Below are 18,977 nucleotides of genomic sequence, written 5' to 3'. Positions count from 1 at the left end.
GTGGTACAACCTTTCTCTTCTCGTGTTTCTTCTGTGAACTTGCTTTCTTATATTGTGAATGTTTCTTCAGGTGAATGCCCTCGTGTGGTGGGTCAAGCACCGGATCTTTCTTTGAATTTGAACCAACTCGTCTCTCCGAGTTTAGCCCCTCCTCTGTCTTCTGCTAATTTGGTGAACAGGGCACCTATTTTGTCTCCTAAAACCTCGAAATTCGAAGTCGGAGAATCGTCATCAAGGCCAACTCTCTTTTACCGTCGAAGAAGGGCTGAGGGCAAGGCGGCTCTGCCTAACCTCTCCATTGCGGCGCCACCGCCGTCGAGCTTGCCTCAACCTTCTTTACAACTTTTAAATTTGATGTCGGAACCTACTGTCACTCTTAATTCGCCTTCTGATAATGAAATTACAAATGTTGCTAACTGTTTTAATCAAGCAGGGAAACAGTTAGCTCGTTCTTTGCGGCTTTCGGGCTCTCGTGTTCATCCATGGCAACGAGCTTCGCAACCTCCTTTTCTTCCTTATTCTCCGTCAACCTTTGGTGGTGGGCTTCCAAACTTACCTTTGACCGAATTTGACCCTCCTAATACGCCGGTGTCGCCGGTGGCTGCTATTAGGGTCGATGATCTCTTCAATTCTCCGCGGCAAGAGCCGCAAGAAATTCATGTCATCAGCTCTGACTCTGAGCAATCAATTGCTATTGGCTGCGCTATTCAATCTGAGGGAGGCAATAATATTAGGGGAAGCTTCTCGGATCTCAGGTGGGGTGAAAAGAACCGCTTGAAAACCCTAAACAGGTGGTCGGATAAAGGGGCTTTTTCTTTATGGCGCAACAATGTTTCTGGGCAGCGTGTCTTCAAATCAAAAGCAATATCTTATGAAGATATGGCTCGTCAATGGGGATTGAAGGTGGATGCTGACATCTTAGATCGAGCAAGGAAGCGCAAATCGCCATCTCCCTCCTCTTCTTTGGACTCAACAGGATCAAGTAATATGAAAAAATTGAGATTTTCTTCTTTTACTGCTCATACGATGAATTCTGCTATGGGAATGGATTAGGAACCCAACCAACAGTTAGTTTGCCCCGAGTTAGTTCCAAATGATGAGGTTGCTGCATCGATTCAACACCCGATGTCTTTATGAAGTGTATTTCTTGGAATTGTAGGGGACTCAACGATCCACACGCCCCTACTCGTCCTTATCTTGTGTGGCTTGTTACTACTAAAAAACCTATGTTTTTATTTCTATCGGAAACTAAAGTGGATGTAGATGTAGCTATACCTTTACTTGATTTGTTTTCCCCTACTACCTCTTTTGGAGTTGATGCTTTAGGTACTAGGGGTGGTCTTATGGTTTTTGTTTGGTCTAGTTCTTTGGTGACTTGTATTTTCTCCTCAAACAATGTCATCCTATGTAATATTGTTGATCCTAATGATGAAATTAAGCATGTAGCTTTTGTTTATGGTGCTCCGTCTCTTGAGGATAGGATCTTAGTTTGGCATGAACTTTCTTTTATTATCCAAAATTACCCAAAATGTCTTTTAATGGGTGATTTTAACCAATTAGAATTTTTAGAAGATAAATTGGGGGGAAATCACTCAATTAGAGGAGTGGATGATTTTATTGATTGGAGATTTTCTAATGGAGTTCTTGATGTTCCTTTATCGGGACCTAGATACACTTGGACTAATAATAGACTTAACTCGGACTTGATTTTGGAAAGGTTGGATAGGGGTTATGTCACTCCGGATTGGTTTGAGGAATTCCCTAATGGGCGTATTGTCCATGAGCCTATACTAGTTTCTGATCATGCGACCATTCTTTATGACTCGGATCCAACAATCAATCTCTCAAATCGGCCGTATCAACTTGAGCTTTGGTGTTTGGGTCTCTCAAAAGTGAAAAACATCATCGACACAGAATGGAATGTGAATAATGTTCGTGGTTCCTACCCTTATTGTTTAGTTCGGAAGTTGAGGAAAATCCGAAATGCTCTTCAAAAATGGTGCCTTAATCATATGAAATTATGGGGTATTAATTGGAGGGAGATATCCAATGAATTAGATACTCTTGGTAAGAATGTTTCCTCTATCAATGATGCCTACACTTATCTTGATCGTGTTAATTCCGTCATTCCACAATGCAAACTGGACTTCCAATATTGGCGACAACGGGTTAAATGTGACTGGCTAAAGGAAGGAGATATTCCTTCTAAACGACTTTTCAACAAAGTTAAACTACGAAAGGCTAGGAATGAAATAATCACTCTTAGAACGGAGGATAACTTGTGCGTAGAGGGCCACTCACAAGTCTCTAATCTCATTGTGATCTCTTTAAAGGATGTGTTTTAACCCTTTGTTGATCCCGATCAAGCTGAACATATTGATTTGGTCCTTCGCCAACTTCACTTTCCTTCTCTCTCTCCCTCTCAATGTGAAGCTTTATGCTTACCTTTTTCGGCTGAAGAAATCAGGACGACAATTTTTTACTTAAAAGGCTCGAAATCTCCGGGTCCTGATGGTTGTATTTCGGAATTCTTTCAATCAAACTGGGAAACAGTGGGTTTTACAGTGACTAAGAGTGTCCAACACTTTTTTGCTACGGGGTTTCTCCTTCAAGAGTTGAACTCTACTCTTTTGGTCATGATCCCTAAATTGGATACTCCGGAGTTGGCTTCTCAGTTTAGGCCAATAAGTCTTTGCAATACCATTTATAAGTGTATTGCCAAATGTCTTGTCTCTCGCTTAAAGCCAATTCTTCCTCTATTGCTTACGGACTTTCAGCATGCCTTCATTCCGGGAAGACACATGGAGGATAACACCTTCATGTCTCAGGAACTTTTACATTTCATCAACTCTAGAAGTCGGATTTCTCATTTTGCAGCTCTGAAAGTTGATATGTCCAAGGCTTATGATAGGGTTAATTGGCTCTTTTTGCTTAAAGTTCTTCAAGCACACGGGTTTCCTCCAGTATGGATCCAATGGATCTCTCAGTGTATTTCTACGGTTACATTCAGAGCTCTTATCAATGGAAGGACTTCTGAATCTTTCACCCCTACTTGTGGTCTAAGACAAGGTGATCCTCTATCCCCATACTTATTTTTATTTTGTATGGATGTGCTATCTCGAATGCTATTGCTGGCTGAAGACATTAACTGTCTTAGTGGAATTAAAATTTCTAGACGAGCCCCCTCTATCTCTCATTTATTTTTTGCGGATGATGCTATGTTTTTCTTTAAATGCTCTCAAGATTCTTGTGAAACAATAGCAGACATACTTGCTAGATTTGGGAAAGCTTCTGGTCAACAGATTAAATTTGCTAAATCCTTTGTTAAATTTAGCCCATCAATCTCTCCATAAATGGCTAATTTGTATAAATCCACCCTTCGAGTTCCTATCATTGACAATATGGGTAAGCACCTGGGAGTTCCTATTGACATTTCTGGAAAGAAAGGACCTTTTTTGTGGATCTTGTTGAACGAGTTAAAAAGAAAATAGTTTCTTGGGCTCATTGCAAGCTTTCGGATAGTGCCAAACTCATCCTTATTAACTCTGTTCTTTTGGGTATGGTGGCTCATGTAATGAAATCCCGCAAGCTCCCAATCTCCATCTCCAACAAGCTCGATTCCCTTTTCACCAGATTTTGGTGGGCTAAAAGTGGAGAGAAAGGTATCCACTGGGTGAACAGGCATCAAATTCAGCTTCCGAAAGGCATGGGAGGCCTTGGTATCCGTGCGACGGCCACTTATAATGATGCCCTCTTGTTTAAGAATATCCTTAAAATGCATACAAATCCTCAATTGCTAGCTGCTCAAATATATAATGCAAAGTCTGATTGCATCCTATGCCCGTCTGCCGATTTGCGCAAGCCTCCTCCTATTTCTTTTTCCTGGGTTAGGAAAACTATGCACTCTCTTTCTGTGAAGATGAGAAAAGGTTTTGCGTGGAAAATTGGTTCTGGGGATAATGTCCTGGCCTCCAGTTTCCCCTGGGTTAACAATAAAGTTCTTGTTGTCAACTCCAACCAAAACCTAAGACAGAGTTCTTTATGGAAAGTCAAGGACTTTATCTCTCCTCTCCGCTCCTGGAATGTGAGACTCATTAGAGAAAGGTTTGAGTGGGATAGTGCACAGGAAATCCTAACCATCGATCTCCCTGCAGAAGAAGAAGAAGAAGATTTTTTATATTGGTCTTGGCATAAAGCAGGCTCTTATACGGTTAAAACAGGTTATGCCTTTCTTGCTAATATGGCTGGTCGGCCTGAGCCCCCCCCCCCCCCATAGAAAGGAAGATCTCGATTTCTTCAGAATTATATGGCATCTAGAGATCCCACCCAAGTGGCGTATTTTTTTATGGAAACTTGCTGTTAACGGTTTTCCAGTCAAAGCCAACCTTCGATCTAGGGGAATTGTCACTGAATCTTTATGTGACTATTGTGGAGAAAAGGAAGAGAATGGTTTTCACCTCTTCCTTGAGTGTTCTATAACTCGGTATGCTTGGGATAATTGCCACATACTGAACTGCATAAGACCTACCGGACCCACTTCTCTTAAGAATTGGATCCGAAGTCATATCCTGCTCTTCTATAGTCAGGATGGTATTCATAGCCAACGTATTCAAACTTTTGTGATTACTTTATGGGCTATTTGGTTGACAAGGAACAAGCGTGTTTTTCAGAATGATAATGGCTATCTAAGATGTCTCTTTCGACACCTCACAGAGGCATCTCAGTTACTTCTTGACTTCACCAAGGAGGATTCTAGATGCCAAAACTCTGCCTCCACTACTAATATTGCATCTCATCCTCCTCCGGGTTTTTTACAAGCTTCTCTTGGAATGATACATCATACCTTAGTTTTCAATGATACTATATCTCTATCCACTATTAGAGTTGATGGTTCTTGGCATAAACAGAGTAAGCGCTTTGGGATTGGTTGGTCAATAGAGCTTCGTACTGTGGGTGAAAGGGCGGCTGGTGGCTACTCAGGAATTGCTTCTTCTGCATTACAGGCTGAGTTTCGGGCTTGTCTTTTTGCGTTAAGGTGGGCTAGTGAAAATGGGTATAGATCTATTAAAATTTTAACTGATTCTGCTCTCTTAGTCACAGCTTTAAGGAATAAGAAGGCCTCGGAGATTCAACATCTTTGGACCATGAAAGAAATTATGAGGATTGGTAGCACTTTTCAGTACTGCATCATCCTTAAAGTTGACGGAACAGAAGTTAATCTTCCCCACCATATAGCTAATCAATGTCGGGCCAATGCAAGCAGCTTTGCAAACTCGGCAATTTTTGATGTTTTTTAGACTGTTTTTTATTTTGTTGCTTTCCTTTCTTTCTGCTGTTGTCAAAAAAAAAAAAAAACATTATATACAGACAAATATGGCAAGTTTAATTGTGTCAAACGTAGTAAAACCGAGATTTTAGACTGAAGACGATCAAAAGAAGGTGCCTAATTTTTGTGGATCTTGTGAAGCTGTGGACAATGTATCGAACTATTCTTTCCCCTACAAAATTAGAGTAAGCCCAATATAGGCCTGTTCAATCCAAAATGATCAATGGACCTAAATAACCCACTAACTGCTTTCAAAACCCTAAAGCCCAACTTACAATTTCATAATCATTGATTTTAAAATCTCTTCTCAAATCTGAAACCCTAAAAATCCTAGCCGGCGCATTTAAGGAGAAAGAAAACCCGAAAGTAGCAGCACCAGAACTACAACACACAAAAACCATGGGTAAATTTTCAATCTTTCTTCTTCCATCTTCAAAAGCTTCAAACTTTCCATTTTATATGAATCAAAAGCTTGAATCTTGCTTTAATGGCGGATAATTTGATTATTTTTATGGTTATTGTTTTACAGGAAAGGTTCACGGTTCATTGGCGCGTGCCGGTAAGGTGAGAGGTCAAACTCCAAAGGTTGCTTCACAAGATAAGAAGAAGAAGCCACGTGGCCGCGCTCACAAGCGTTTGCAGTACAATCGCCGTTTCGTTACTGCCGGTAACCTTTTTCTCTCTCCTCTAACTTACTTTTGTAATTAGGGTTTGTTTGATTTGTTGTTTGATTTTGTATTTTGATATCATTCATTGTATAATATATGATTTGGAATTACCAATAAATGGGAAAGTGTAAAGATCAATAAATGTGTTGATTTTATGGGTTGATGGGTTTTCTTATTTGATTGATTTGTTTGTGTTTGATAAAGTTTGTTGTTGAGCTAAAGTTGTTGGTTAGTTTGTGGTTTTGGGAAGGATGTGATTGATTAGTTGTGAATGTTAGTTGCCAATTTGCAGAGCAAGTTCATGGATTTTATAATGATGTTATCTTGCATTGAAGGTTGGCAATATAAACCATAGGGTGATTCTCCGTGCCTTTCGAACTCTGCTCGTGTCGATTATGGCCTCGAACAAATTACTACATTTTGCCTTTTCTATCTAATGACATTTCCTTGTTCACATATAAAGTTTGATCCGCTTTGTTACTAGATATGTAGTCTGTGTGTTGTATGTATACTTGTATGTGATACATGTGTTTAGTATATGTTTAAAGTAGCCAATTTGCAGAGCAAGTACATAACTGTGAAATGATGCAATCTTGCATTGAAGGTTGGCAACAAAAATTATAGGGTGATTCTCCGTGCCCTTCGAACTCTCTTTGTGTTGATTGTGGCCTCGAACAAATTACTACAGTTTTCCTTTCTGTCAGATATAGAAAAGAATCATTAGAATGGGGTACTTATTTTTAGGTGTTTAGTAGAATGGGGTACAAATTATAATGCTTTCTTATAAAATTATGGGATGGATGTGTTTATTACCTATTTAGAGTAGCCAATTTGCAGAGCAAGGTCATTAATCTTACAATGATGCAATCTTGCATTGAAGGTTGGCAATAAAAATTTTAGGGTGATTCTCCGTGCCCTTCGAACTTTGCTTGTGTCGATTGTGGCCTCGAACAAGTCACTACATTTTGTCTGTTTATATAAGCTAAATTTATAGCTTTATTTTTTGTAATGTATGTGTTCATTACTAGTGATAGGAAACTGCCTATTTGCAGAGCAAGGTCATTAATTTTAAAATGATGCAATCTTGCATTGAAGGTAGGCAATATAAAACATAGGGTGATTCTCCGTGCCTTTCGAACTCTACTTGTGCCGACTGTGGCCTCGAACAAATCACTACATTGTGCCTTTCACATTTTAAACACAATCATTTTCTTTGTCACCAAAGATGCATATTTTGCTTGTTTAGTCCATGCATATCAAGTGTTTTATATAGTGGTTGTGTGTATGCAAAGAAAATGTTCTTGATAGCATATCAGTTTGTTTATGTTGACTTAACCATGTCAGTCTTGAATAGGTCGTGTCTTGTTTTTTTTCCCCCCTAAAAAAGGCTGTTAAAGAGTTTAAATTTGTAGAGTTCATTGTTGGAAATAGCCAATTTGCAGAGCAAGGTCATTAAATGTAGGTTGATGGAATCTTGCATTGAAGGTTGGCAATAATAACTTAGGGTGATTCTCCGTGCCTTTCGAACTCTTTTGTGTTGATTATGGCCTCGAACAAATTACTACATGTCATTATGCTCAATTTAAAGAACTTATTTTATTGGGGTATGGGGAGATGGTATTTGTGCTATTACTTACAAATGCCAATTTGCAGAGCAAGGTCATTAATTTTAGAATGGTGCTATCTTGCATTGAAGGTTGGCAATATAAACTTAGGGTGATTCTCCGTGCCTTTCGAACTCTCCTTGTGTTGATTGTGGCCTCGAACAAATCACTGCATTTTGTCTGTTTCTTTGCTGAATGTTCAATAGAGTTCATATTTGCTTTGCCTTTTGTATCATTGATTTTACACCCAATTAACAGCAAGCTTGAGAGGTTAGTGTGGAGGTTTATATCTGTACCAGGTGTTTTATATCAGTGTTAGATTGTCATTCTAAATTAAAGGATCTGTGAAATTCCTAAGGCATGAGAGCAACAATCGGTGGAGTTTAATATTATCTTTGTTTTTTCAATTTCTGTTTCAGTGCTGTGTAGATGGGGATTTTGTTTGCTTTGTGTTCTCTGTGGCAATCTTGTTCTCTTGCCATAATATAATTGTATACTTGTGAATTTCATCTGTTCATTAGCTCTTGTTCGGTATTTTGACTACACGAAAGAAAAGTTTCTTACTTGTGGAGTTTTGCTACACTTCTCACACTTCATTTACGCTTTGGTGTAGCCAAAACTGATTTTTCTAAAAGTAAAATGTATGCTTGATTATCTTGTTCTAGTTTTCATTATGCTACTTTCGATTTCAGTTGTTGGATTCGGCAAGAAGAGAGGACCCAACTCATCAGAGAAGTAAGAGGTTGAATAGCAGAATGTGAAGTTATGATGCCAGTCTTCTTCTTAGGATCTCTCAGTTTCACTTAAATTTCTTTTTCCTTTTATATTAGTGCCCTTAAGTAATGTACTTTGTGTATTCTTAATTGACTTGTTTTATGGTGCTTTTTAACCTTTAACTATGTAGTTGGATTCATCTTTCCCTATACTTCATAATCAAAACAATTTTGCCCACCCTATGTTCTCATTATATCTCAAGTTTTGTACAAATTTCATGTCTTGAGTACCACCGTTCTTTATACTACCTCCGTTAACTATTATTTGCAACAAAGGAATATTTTATATCTCATAGATAATACCCTTTTGTTGCAAATAATAGTTAACGGAGGTAGTAAGTGTGTACAGCATCCAATGTGATTTTTGGCTAATATACACGTAGTATAGCTTGTTTATACTCTATAGTCCTTGTAACGCTTTACCATGGCTTGTTGCATGCTCAAGTGGTTTAATATCATCTCCCACATTTTCTAGCTCCATTTTTTTGTTCTTTTCGTTGTTTTGGTCTTGGTCCTCCCTTGGCTTAGGTATAATTTGACAAAACTGACCTCGAGATAGAGAATAATTTGACAAAAACTTTTTGTAAGGAAAACATAACTGTAAACTACGATTTACTAATCTTCGAAATGGAAAGAAGAAAGAAGAAAGACGGGAGAAGAGTAGAGAGGAAAATATAGTGTCATTGCTCTACAAAAGGATGATATTTTCAGTTAAACAACACAAAACATAAAACCTGCTTCAGATAGCTGCCACCAAGGAAACATATTGACTACTGTCATATCTTTGCCAAGGATGTACATGGTAGATGGTACCATTGATTAGAAGCTCTCTCAAATGAGAGTCATATACGAGCCAGACCAGTCAATCAGGCTGATTGGCAAAATTTTGTCAATCAATTGTCCTTGTGGGCCCACGCTGTGCCAGATATTGCTTTTATATTCACCAATTAGTCTAAGGTGCTTGTGCACCTTAGATAGGTGCAACACCGTAAAAAAAATCAACACTACGCTCTAAAAAATGAACATTTAGTAAACAAATATGAACATTTAGTAAAAAAGAATATGAACATGAAAAAAAATGAACATTTAATAATAAAAAATGAACACATAAAAAAAAATGAACATTTAATACTTATAATGCATATGTTTCATAATCATATTATTTTTTATTTCTTTAAATTTTGATGTTCATAATTAAATGCATTATATTCATAATAATATTTTATATTTTCATATATAATTTCATATATTCATAAATCATAATGTAAATATGTAGTGTTATTCATAAAATATTAATTAAATCTGTTTATGCATATGTTGCCTTTCTTAAATGTTTATGTTCATATTTTTTTACATATATGTTCACCTTTTAATTGGTTATATTCACTTTAAGAAAATCAATGCTTACGTTCATATTTTGAAATGTTATGTTCACTTTCTGAAATGCATAAGTTCATATTTTTTATGCCTATGTTCACTTTCTGAAAAGTTAGTGTTCACATTTAAGGGAACCTATGCATATGTTCATATTTTGCATGATTATGTTCATTGATAAAAACAAAAAAAAAAAAAAAAAAAAAAAAGGCAGAAAATCAGATAAAATTCAATTCGTTAGAATTAAGAAAATCATATACTACCTCCGTTAACATTTAGTTGCAACTTTGGAATATTTTATGTCTCTCAAATAATACCCCAAAGTTGCAACTAAATGTTAACGAAGGTAGTATAACCTAATCAATCGAAGTTAATCACAAAGTCACCACATAAAAAATCGAAAATCACACATTTTTATGCTTATGTTCACTTTTTGAAAAGCTAATGTTCATATTTTTTATACCCATGTTCACTTTCTAAAAAGCTAATATTCATATTGTGCTGTTGTTACACCTATTTCTAGGTGCATGAGTGTGCACCTAAGAATATGCGTATATTCACTTGTACTTCTCTTGCTAACTGACGGAATATTGCCGTTAATGTGGGCTCATCAAAGTCGCAAGAAACGGCGTTAGAACCAAAGCAAACGGCTAATTTTATCTTTTAATCCCAAATACGTGTTTCTTTTATTTAGCTATTTCCTCCATTGTCATCCCATTTCTAAGAGGATTCCACTTCAAATGTTATTCAGATCTGAGCCGATCAGATCTTACATTCACATCTCAGAGCTTATTTTGTCAGTTGATATTGAAGTTAGTTTGGAAGATGAAATAGGGGATCATCTCACTTCAAATGTTATTCAAATCTGAGGTTCAATTCGATTTTTTCAATTCAATACTTGATCAAGTCATACCAGGTATTTCAATTCGATTTTTTCAATTGAATTAAGTTTAAATGTGAAATTAAATGTAAATGAGATCCGTTTTTTGATATCTTGTTGACCTGCTTTAATTAATGCGAAATTGTATGAATGTTATTTGAACTCCGTTTTTTTTGTGATTTGGTACCTTATTTTACATCGAATTCCGCCATGTGAGGTTTAATTAAGCAGTTTTTAAGCAACATTTAAATTAGCACCCTTCAATTTGCATCTCAGTAATCAATAAAATATTGCCACCTGATGTGCATAATTAGTCGATCAGGCCGATCGTCTTGTATTTCCTCGTCATATACAAGGACAATGAGCATCATACGAAGCATTAATAATATCGATTGTATCATATGCACAATTGTAAATAAAAATGCTGAAAATTGTTGTCGTTACTTTCACATATACTTCATTTGTTTTGGGTTATCTACAACACATTCTTATTATTTTTTTATTTATTATTTCGGTTAGGCCGTTCCCTTTTCATATGATTCATACGTGTATTTTGTCTCATTTTCACTTGCCCCTCAAAAATTCCTATTTTAGCTTCTTATACATAGCCCTAAGGGTTATATTTATCATTTTCCTATTATTATTAACATTTTATCATTATTGTTACTCCCTCACCTTATCAATTATACTTAATGTTTTAAAATTTACTCTCCTACCCTACAAAGTTCCATAAACTATGTGCCCAACCTATTCTATGCAAATAACCTGAAACGGAGTGAGTAAATGAACACATAAGCTGGTTTCGAAAAAAGAACATCATAAGCTATCTCGAGTTGAGATGAAAATTGCCAAAAGAAGTATCAATTATCATACCACTATAAAATTAAGAACAAAAAATAACCAAAACAAATTTGAGATGGCGAATGGGTTAACCTGAGCTCACAGCATGCTAGTGCCATTAGGATTGCATCTGCTCATATGACCTAGCTAGGTCTTATATAAAGTCTAAGCAGTAAGCATGGATTAATACTATTTAATACTGCTACTTACTGTTTAATTATGGCTTTGATTAACTATTTATAAGACTTTAACCTCCATAGTACACAATGGGCCCTACATAATTTGAAATTCAGGGTTTTTTTTTTTTTTTTTTTTGAACGTTAGGTTAGGATATAGGTTTTCTAGGTTGTGGGTTTCCACTTTGTTGTTTAATCACAAGAAAGAAGACATGAGGTAAATTACAAAAGCGCCGAACATTTTCTTGACTCACCGACACTTTTTTTGGCTATGAAAGCATAAAGCTTTTCCTTATTAACTATATTGGCACCATCATATCCAGTTGGGAATTTGGAAATTCACTGGTTTACATAATTTAATTTGTAACTTGCTAGTACTCTCACATTCATATTAATTGTAACATACTTCTGATTATAGATTTTTTTTTTTTTTTTTTTTTTTAAAAGATTCTGAATTCTGATTATAGAATATAGAGTATCTGTTTTCAATTAATTACATCGCTTAATAGACCTAGTAATATTGAATTGATCTATTAACGTCACTTTATATTACGAAAGAAAACTATTCTGTTCTTTCAAAAAAAAAAAAAAAAACAAAAACAAAAACAAAGGAAAACTATTTCTTCCTAAATAAATTGAGACCAAAATTAGGGTTAATGTTGATGTTTTTCTACCCGTTTATCTTCAAAACTATGATATGAGCATGATACAACAAGACACATTTAATGAAGCGGACCGAACTAATTTAAAGTTGATATTTTAAACATGACTATTTCCGATACGAACACGACACTATATAGTATATAACTAGTTTTTGGGCCCAGACGATGCCCCAAATTATTATATGGAACTGATCATATATATATATTTATATATATAATTTGTTGTTCATATTGTCATTAGCTACCTATTAATATTTTGTATTCAAAAGATTAGATAAAAAATCACATAACTTGGTGGTAAAATACTTAATTCTTGAATTAGAGGTTGTGAGTTCAAATCTTTTGGTGAACCGTTATGAGCAGTTGCATGGGTGATGTGGCGTAGTGAGGGGAGTTTACGTGACACGTGGATGATGCTAGAAATGTCTTTTAATATAGATAAATAACTAGAAAGTAAATTGAGACAAATATTAAGAGACAAAAGAATATACTTTTTACAAATTAATTTTTATTGGCCTGAATTAGCTATTGAATACATATATTCACGTGCAGTGCATAGTACTCAAGTGGTAGTGTGGTACTATACTCGTCATTTTTTTTTTCTCTGATCAAATTCCTCAGAATAGTAAAGTTGAATTTATATGGTTTTTCTAGGCATGCACTCATTGTCTCAAAAGGTAGCATTGAGCTGATTCCGCATCAAACCTAATTGGCTCAAAGTCAAATGCAATCATAACACATTGAAAATTTGAAAAATGATTGGATGATTAAAGGTTAATGTTATCGAGAAAGAATTGAAAAGGTCATAAAAACTGTCTCTTCTTTTGTATATTTGTCGTGAAAACTACTAGCCCTAAAAATTATTAGTATGAAACAATTTTTCTTAGGGACATTCTATTGTCCATCTAATCATCTCTTTAATTTGTTGTTCCCTTGCTAGTTTGTCAAGGTGTTCATCCTATATGTTCACCTAGTTGTAACTTACAATATCTAAGTCTTAGTTATCACATCCTTATGTGCATGGTCATGTGCAATACGTAGTATGTAAGAGGGTATAAAATAACCAATCTTGTCGAATAGAAGGTGCAAAGTGTGCATTTAACAAGTTTTTTTTTGAAAAGCTGTGTGCATTTAACAAGTTAGGGCCATAATATATGAATTTCTCTTGAATAAAAATATTGAGCAATGCTAACTCTCATTGTTGGTTGTATAGCTAATTATTTTCTGCTCTGATTATCTCTCCTATGAAATTAGATAAAGTGCTATCTTCATCATCCTATTTTCGGATTAAAAACACTAATTTAATTTTTTTTTAAAATTTTTTATGAAACGCCAAAGTTGCTATTTAAATTTGAACTTAAGTAGTCATAATATTATAATTGGTTTGTTAATTTGGTGATGTACGTAAAAAAAAATACAAGACTAGAATTTTCGTAGTTAAATTTTAATTTGCAAATTAGAAGGCTTCAATGCTTCATTATGGGAAAAAAAAAAAGAAAAAAAACCTTTAGATTATAAATATAAGTAATATATTTTTACATTCTTAAATGTGTATACTTATATTTAGGGATTTGATTTTTAATACCGAGTAATTAGCTTAATTACCCTAAAATCTTTAAGGCGGCCTTAAAAATAACAAGCACTGTTACGGTTTAGGTATATATAGAGCCTTTATTCATATATGAAGGCAACACAGCATCTTAATAAATTCATATAGGAGTACAAATTGTATAATGCCGAACATTCCAATCTAAGTAAATCAAAAGAGAATGTTGCCAACTTTGTCTTTAAGCTTATAAATTTTACTGTAATTCATAAATATTTAATTTTTAATTAAATTTTTTTTTAAAAAAAGGGTAGTAAAATATTTCTTATGGTCCAATAAAAAAGGGCCAAATAAACGGCTACATATTTTTATTTCTCGACCCACTATATTTGTCTGTAACTCCGTATAATGGAGGGAAACATATTATATGTATGAGTGAAAAAAAATGACCGTTACATTGAATAATAATAATAGAGACAAATCTTGATATAAATAGTAACACCCTTCATCTTATTTGATCCATTGTCAGAATTGAGTGAGCTGACAAAAATTCAAACCTAAGAAATAAGAAGAAATCATACAATTTTTTTTTCCCTATTTTTGTCTAAAATTATGGCTTCTTTATTATCTTATTGTACTTTTATTGTTACATGGTACTTATTATTATCACTTGCTACCTTGCAGGTTGTTACAGGATCCCGCCACCTCCACCACCACCACCACCATCATGGTAATGGCGGTGTTACCTCACCGCCATTGCCATCACAATCTCCGTCTCCATCTCCATCTCCATCACCGGTGTTCAACTACACTAGGGGCCATCACCGTTTGTGGGAATGGCCTCCTAGCTATAGACATATCACTGTCGATATTGGTGGTGGTGGAGATTATGTTTCCGTCCAAGCGGCCGTGGATGCTGTCCCGGATAATAATATGGTTAATGTCATCATTCATATTCGTCCTGGATTATACATGTAATGTGCTAATATTCTTTGCCCTCGTCTCTCACACTTTCTTACACTTGCAAGAAATAATGCATGCTAGCTTAGGTAGATAGTTCATGATTGTTACACTTACCTTTAGTTTTATTTTTTTTGAAAAAAATAAAAAAATTAAAAAAAAAAACTTCTTAATTGATAAATGTTACGCATGTATAGTAGTAGTACATTAGTAACATAACCACCTAATCACTCTCGTTGCATGTAGGAAATTTAAATGTAATACTCGGTCTCTTTTTATTTACTTGTTCTTCATACTTTGACTTTTTTTTTTTTTTTTTTTTTTTCATACTTCGTATATTGAATAGGAAGAATAAACAAGAACGTGTAGTATAATATTATTGAGAATTATTTAGTACATACTCAATTACATTATATGGTACTCGTACTTTTTATTATTATTAAGCCAATAATAATATTAATGTTGAGGGTGAATAATTTGGTGATTGCAGTGAAAAAGTAGAGGTACCAGCAACAAAGCCATACATAACATTTAAAGGGGCGGGAAGAGATGTAACGGTGATCGAATGGCATGATAGGGCATGTGATCCCGGCCCCGACGGAGCACAACTCCGTACCTACCGCACGGCCTCGGTCACTGTCTTGGCTAATCATTTCTCCGCTAGAAACATTACCTTCAAGGTTAATTAGTTTGCAACTTTGTACATTCATGAAATGTTGTACTCCCTATACGAGTAATATGACTAATTATATGTTGACAAATAATGAATTTTTTTCGTAATCATATTATTATTATTAGCTAACTCAATTTGAATGTTGTACAACTAAATGTAGAACACGGCGCCAGCTCCACTTCCGGGAATGGAGGGGTGGCAGGCCGCGGCTTTTAGGATATCCGGCGACAAGGCCTTTTTTACGGGGTGTGGATTTTACGGTCATCAGGACACTTTGTGTGACGATGCAGGTCGACATTACTTCAAGGATTGCTATATTGAGGGCTCTATTGATTTCATATTTGGCAATGGTCGTTCCATGTATAAGGTAAGCTCTAATTTAGCAATATTCTCATGTATGATAAATTGAAGAGTAATCTTATCCACTTCTAAAAATTCTTTATTTTACTCCTACTAATACATTTAAAATCTAATCCTGTATTATAAGGGGTAGGTTAAGCAGTCTGAAATCTGCAGTGCATGGGTTAATTAGTAGTTTATGATCACATATTACAAAATGTTTATATATACTATTTTAGGTAATGATCTTCACATGCATGAATGTTTCATTACATTGTTAATTGATTAATCCATACTCAGTACTCCCTCTAATTTTTATTAAATGTCCACTTTGAATGGACATGTATGCCGCAATGTATAACTTTGACCAATAATATATTTAATTATCAAAGTTTGATTTTCACAGTCACTTACATGCATAGAATACTCCCACCACCCCTTTTTTATTGTCAGCGTCAAAGTACAAATTAAAGTTTAGTTTGTTAAGGCTTAGGCAACAAAATTGAGCATGAGTTAGTATTCTAGTACGAACTACTGAGTTCGTGAGAGGAAAAACTTACTAGGTAAGTAGGTATGGGACAATCTTAAAGAAATATCTCATAGCGTAATGTATATAGGACAATAGAAAGGAGCTTAGATAGTACTCCGTATTATTTTAGGATGTTCGAAAATAAGTTGACCTATATCTAATTTTATAAATTGAAGTAATAATGGTTAAATAGTCATGATTGGGTTTCCTAATACATAGATCATTTGTTATTCAGGATTGTGAAATACACTCAACGGCAACAAGGTTTGGATCGATAGCAGCACAATTCAGGACATCACGAGAAGAGAAGACAGGGTTTGCATTCGTAAATTGTAGGGTCACAGGCAGTGGACCAATCTATGTGGGCCGAGCAATGAGCCAATACTCTCGAATTGTCTATTCTTATACTTATTTCGATGACATTGTTGCTCATGGTGGATGGGACGATTGGGACCATAAAACCAACAAGAACAAGTAAGTACCAACTTAACACGGTAACTCATGAAATATTTATTTGGTTTGCATTTCGGAAGGAGTTGGATAAGATGACTAAAAGTACAAATATTAACTTGAAATAAATATTAATTACATCGAATCGATATGTAATTTTGGCATGCATTTCAAATTTTCATTAATAATTGCATTTTAGAAACTATTTTAAAAGGTTATCTAACATTCCGGGAGGGTTCATTAGCAAGATCCTTTTATACTATATTGCATATGCCTTCTTAATTCTACATAAACATTGAAATTGCAAAGTTAGATTGACTGAACTGAACTAAAAAAAATTTATTAGAGCTTAACTGAATTGAACTGAACTAAATATTTTATGAGAGAAGAAAATTAAGATATGAACTGAACTGAATTGAACTTATTGGAGCTGAACTGAACTGAATTGAACTAAAATGAAAATAAGCTAAAGAGGTCAGGTCCTTAGTTATTATGAGAATGCCTTGGAGAATTTTGCTCAAATTTTATTTACCGTGGACAATAGAATTGTGTTTAATACATCGACTAAAATGGAGTTGTAACCAATTAATGGAAAATTTAAGTAACCCATTAAATTTTTTATTTTTTTTTAAAAGTAACCTTTCAATTTAAGTCTACTTTTTATTAACACCTTAAATCACTTTACAAGGTGCTTTTCAAACAACTACTTATAATTATTTAAGGTCATTAAAAATTGAAATAGGTTGGCAAATAGTCTAATACGACGAGTTTAATGTTGCAGGACTGCGTTTTTTGGAGTGTACAAGTGTTGGGGTCCAGGAGCAGCAGCAGTTAGTGGTACTTCATGGGCAAGAGAATTAGACTACGATACAGCCCATCCCTTCCTTGCTAAGAGCTTTGTCAATGGCAGACATTGGATTGCAAATTCTGATGCATAATAGTTAATACTAGGACTAAGCATCACAATTTCTCATCAACCACTTAATATTATACATACATATACCAAAAATAGCTAGCATTCTTTATCTAAATACAAAGTATAAGATATTATTTAATTCAATTTCTCTTATGTATAAAAAAAACATGAATTCTTCAATAAGCATATGATATTGTACTCCACGAGCTCATTCAAACATTATAATTTGTACATTTTTGCATTAGATGTGACAGTGAAAGGTATAAATAATACAAGTACCTTTTATTCTATCAAAATATAAGTAATATATACATAGTAGTTTGTATGTACTTTGTAATTGATTTGTTGTAGCATTTTACATATAGTGTATAACATAGAGGTTGAATGGTGGAGTAGTGGTATGATCATGCGACTGATATGTGGTATGATCATGCGACTGATATGTGGTATCTATCATTCAATTCCCCACCTTAGATTCTTATGGTCTAAGAATCAAATTTCATGAAACAAACAAGTCTACAGAGGGACTAGGCGTGGTAAAGCCACACCTCTAGTATTCATCCCTAAAACTCTATGGAGTACTAAGCTTTAATGGAACATTATTTATAGTTTATTTAAATTAATAAAAGTGAGGGTCTTGAATGGCTTGACCACCCAATACGGGTTACCTTCTTATAGATTTGTGATATCAACGGTGTAAAATTTAACCTATAAACCCAAATAAAATGAGGAACAAGACCCATTTTATCACAGTGATAAAACAAATTAGGGTAATGCTATAAGCAAATAATTTACTACAGTTTTAGTATTAAGCTGGAAATTTATCGACAACACCAGTCAATCGGTGTAATAAATGTTTATTTATTGTCTATTCTTTTTACTTTTAGCTTTTTATATGCAGCCCTTTTCCTTTTCCAACAAATCATATCTATCAAATACTCCCTCCATTTTATTTTTTGTATCACTTTCCTTTTATGGATTTTTTTTTATATGCATCACTTCTATATTTGGTTTTTTTATACTATGTATTATCATTTCTCTCCCTTATTTTAAAACCCACTCAAATTATTTTATCATTTACTCGTATTTGATTCTCTCTCTTCCCCCCCCCTACTTAAATACAGTATTTCATAAAAATATATATCCTCTCTCACATACTTTAGCATTTATGATTCCTATTTTACTTTTATTATAATAATTTATTCATCCCTCACAATATTATAAAATTATCCTACACTCGGTGCATTCCCAAGTAACGCAA

General features: G+C 34.6%; 2 protein-coding genes and 6 non-coding genes across 8 annotated transcripts; all 8 read left to right on the top strand.

The window, feature by feature from the left end:
• The first annotated feature begins 1,133 nt into the window (after positions 1 to 1,133).
• On the top strand, positions 1,134 to 2,345 carry LOC145594367 (uncharacterized). Its single transcript, XM_081650691.1, has one exon. It carries the CDS (start codon positions 1,134 to 1,136, stop codon positions 2,343 to 2,345), a length of 1,212 nt encoding a protein of 403 aa, XP_081506817.1.
• Positions 2,346 to 6,285: 3,940 nt separating this feature from the next.
• On the top strand, positions 6,286 to 6,414 carry LOC145596356 (small nucleolar RNA snoR86). Its single transcript, XR_014103199.1, has one exon. It is a non-coding gene; the product is annotated as a small nucleolar RNA snoR86 (small nucleolar RNA).
• Positions 6,415 to 6,555: 141 nt separating this feature from the next.
• Positions 6,556 to 6,683, top strand: LOC145596354 (small nucleolar RNA snoR86). The gene has a single exon (XR_014103197.1). It is a non-coding gene; the product is annotated as a small nucleolar RNA snoR86 (small nucleolar RNA).
• Positions 6,684 to 6,830: 147 nt separating this feature from the next.
• LOC145596350 (small nucleolar RNA snoR86) lies at positions 6,831 to 6,959 on the top strand. The gene has a single exon (XR_014103193.1). It is a non-coding gene; the product is annotated as a small nucleolar RNA snoR86 (small nucleolar RNA).
• Positions 6,960 to 7,045: 86 nt separating this feature from the next.
• Positions 7,046 to 7,174, top strand: LOC145596351 (small nucleolar RNA snoR86). Its single transcript, XR_014103194.1, has one exon. It is a non-coding gene; the product is annotated as a small nucleolar RNA snoR86 (small nucleolar RNA).
• Positions 7,175 to 7,435: 261 nt separating this feature from the next.
• LOC145596352 (small nucleolar RNA snoR86) lies at positions 7,436 to 7,562 on the top strand. Its single transcript, XR_014103195.1, has one exon. It is a non-coding gene; the product is annotated as a small nucleolar RNA snoR86 (small nucleolar RNA).
• An 84-nt stretch (positions 7,563 to 7,646) lies between these two features.
• On the top strand, positions 7,647 to 7,774 carry LOC145596353 (small nucleolar RNA snoR86). The gene has a single exon (XR_014103196.1). It is a non-coding gene; the product is annotated as a small nucleolar RNA snoR86 (small nucleolar RNA).
• Positions 7,775 to 14,384: 6,610 nt separating this feature from the next.
• On the top strand, positions 14,385 to 17,963 carry LOC145595586 (putative pectinesterase 68). The gene is made up of 5 exons (XM_081652001.1): positions 14,385 to 14,823; positions 15,300 to 15,489; positions 15,643 to 15,849; positions 16,586 to 16,824; positions 17,582 to 17,963. Exons 1-5 carry the CDS (start codon positions 14,462 to 14,464, stop codon positions 17,736 to 17,738), a joined length of 1,155 nt encoding a protein of 384 aa, XP_081508127.1. The 5' UTR covers positions 14,385 to 14,461; the 3' UTR covers positions 17,739 to 17,963.
• The last annotated feature ends 1,014 nt before the right edge of the window (positions 17,964 to 18,977 follow it).

This window comes from Chenopodium album, chromosome 19 (assembly GCF_948465745.1).
Source record: "Chenopodium album chromosome 19, dcCheAlbu1.1, whole genome shotgun sequence".
NCBI lineage: Eukaryota > Viridiplantae > Streptophyta > Magnoliopsida > Caryophyllales > Amaranthaceae > Chenopodium > Chenopodium album.
Note: the sequence above shows the minus strand (reverse complement) of the source record. Positions and strands in the feature narration are given on the sequence as shown.

What these genes read in the sequence shown, in the direction of transcription:
- LOC145594367 (XM_081650691.1), top strand. Translation starts at nt 1,134, where the DNA reads ATGAAGTGTATTTCTTGGAATTGTAGGGGACTCAACGATCCACACGCC.
- LOC145595586 (XM_081652001.1), top strand. Translation starts at nt 14,462, where the DNA reads ATGGCTTCTTTATTATCTTATTGTACTTTTATTGTTACATGGTACTTA. An exon ending in ATTCGTCCTGGATTATACAT is followed by an intron (nt 14,824 to 15,299) that starts GTAATGTGCTAA and finishes TGGTGATTGCAG; the next exon opens with TGAAAAAGTAGAGGTACCAG. An exon ending in CTAGAAACATTACCTTCAAG is followed by an intron (nt 15,490 to 15,642) that starts GTTAATTAGTTT and finishes AACTAAATGTAG; the next exon opens with AACACGGCGCCAGCTCCACT.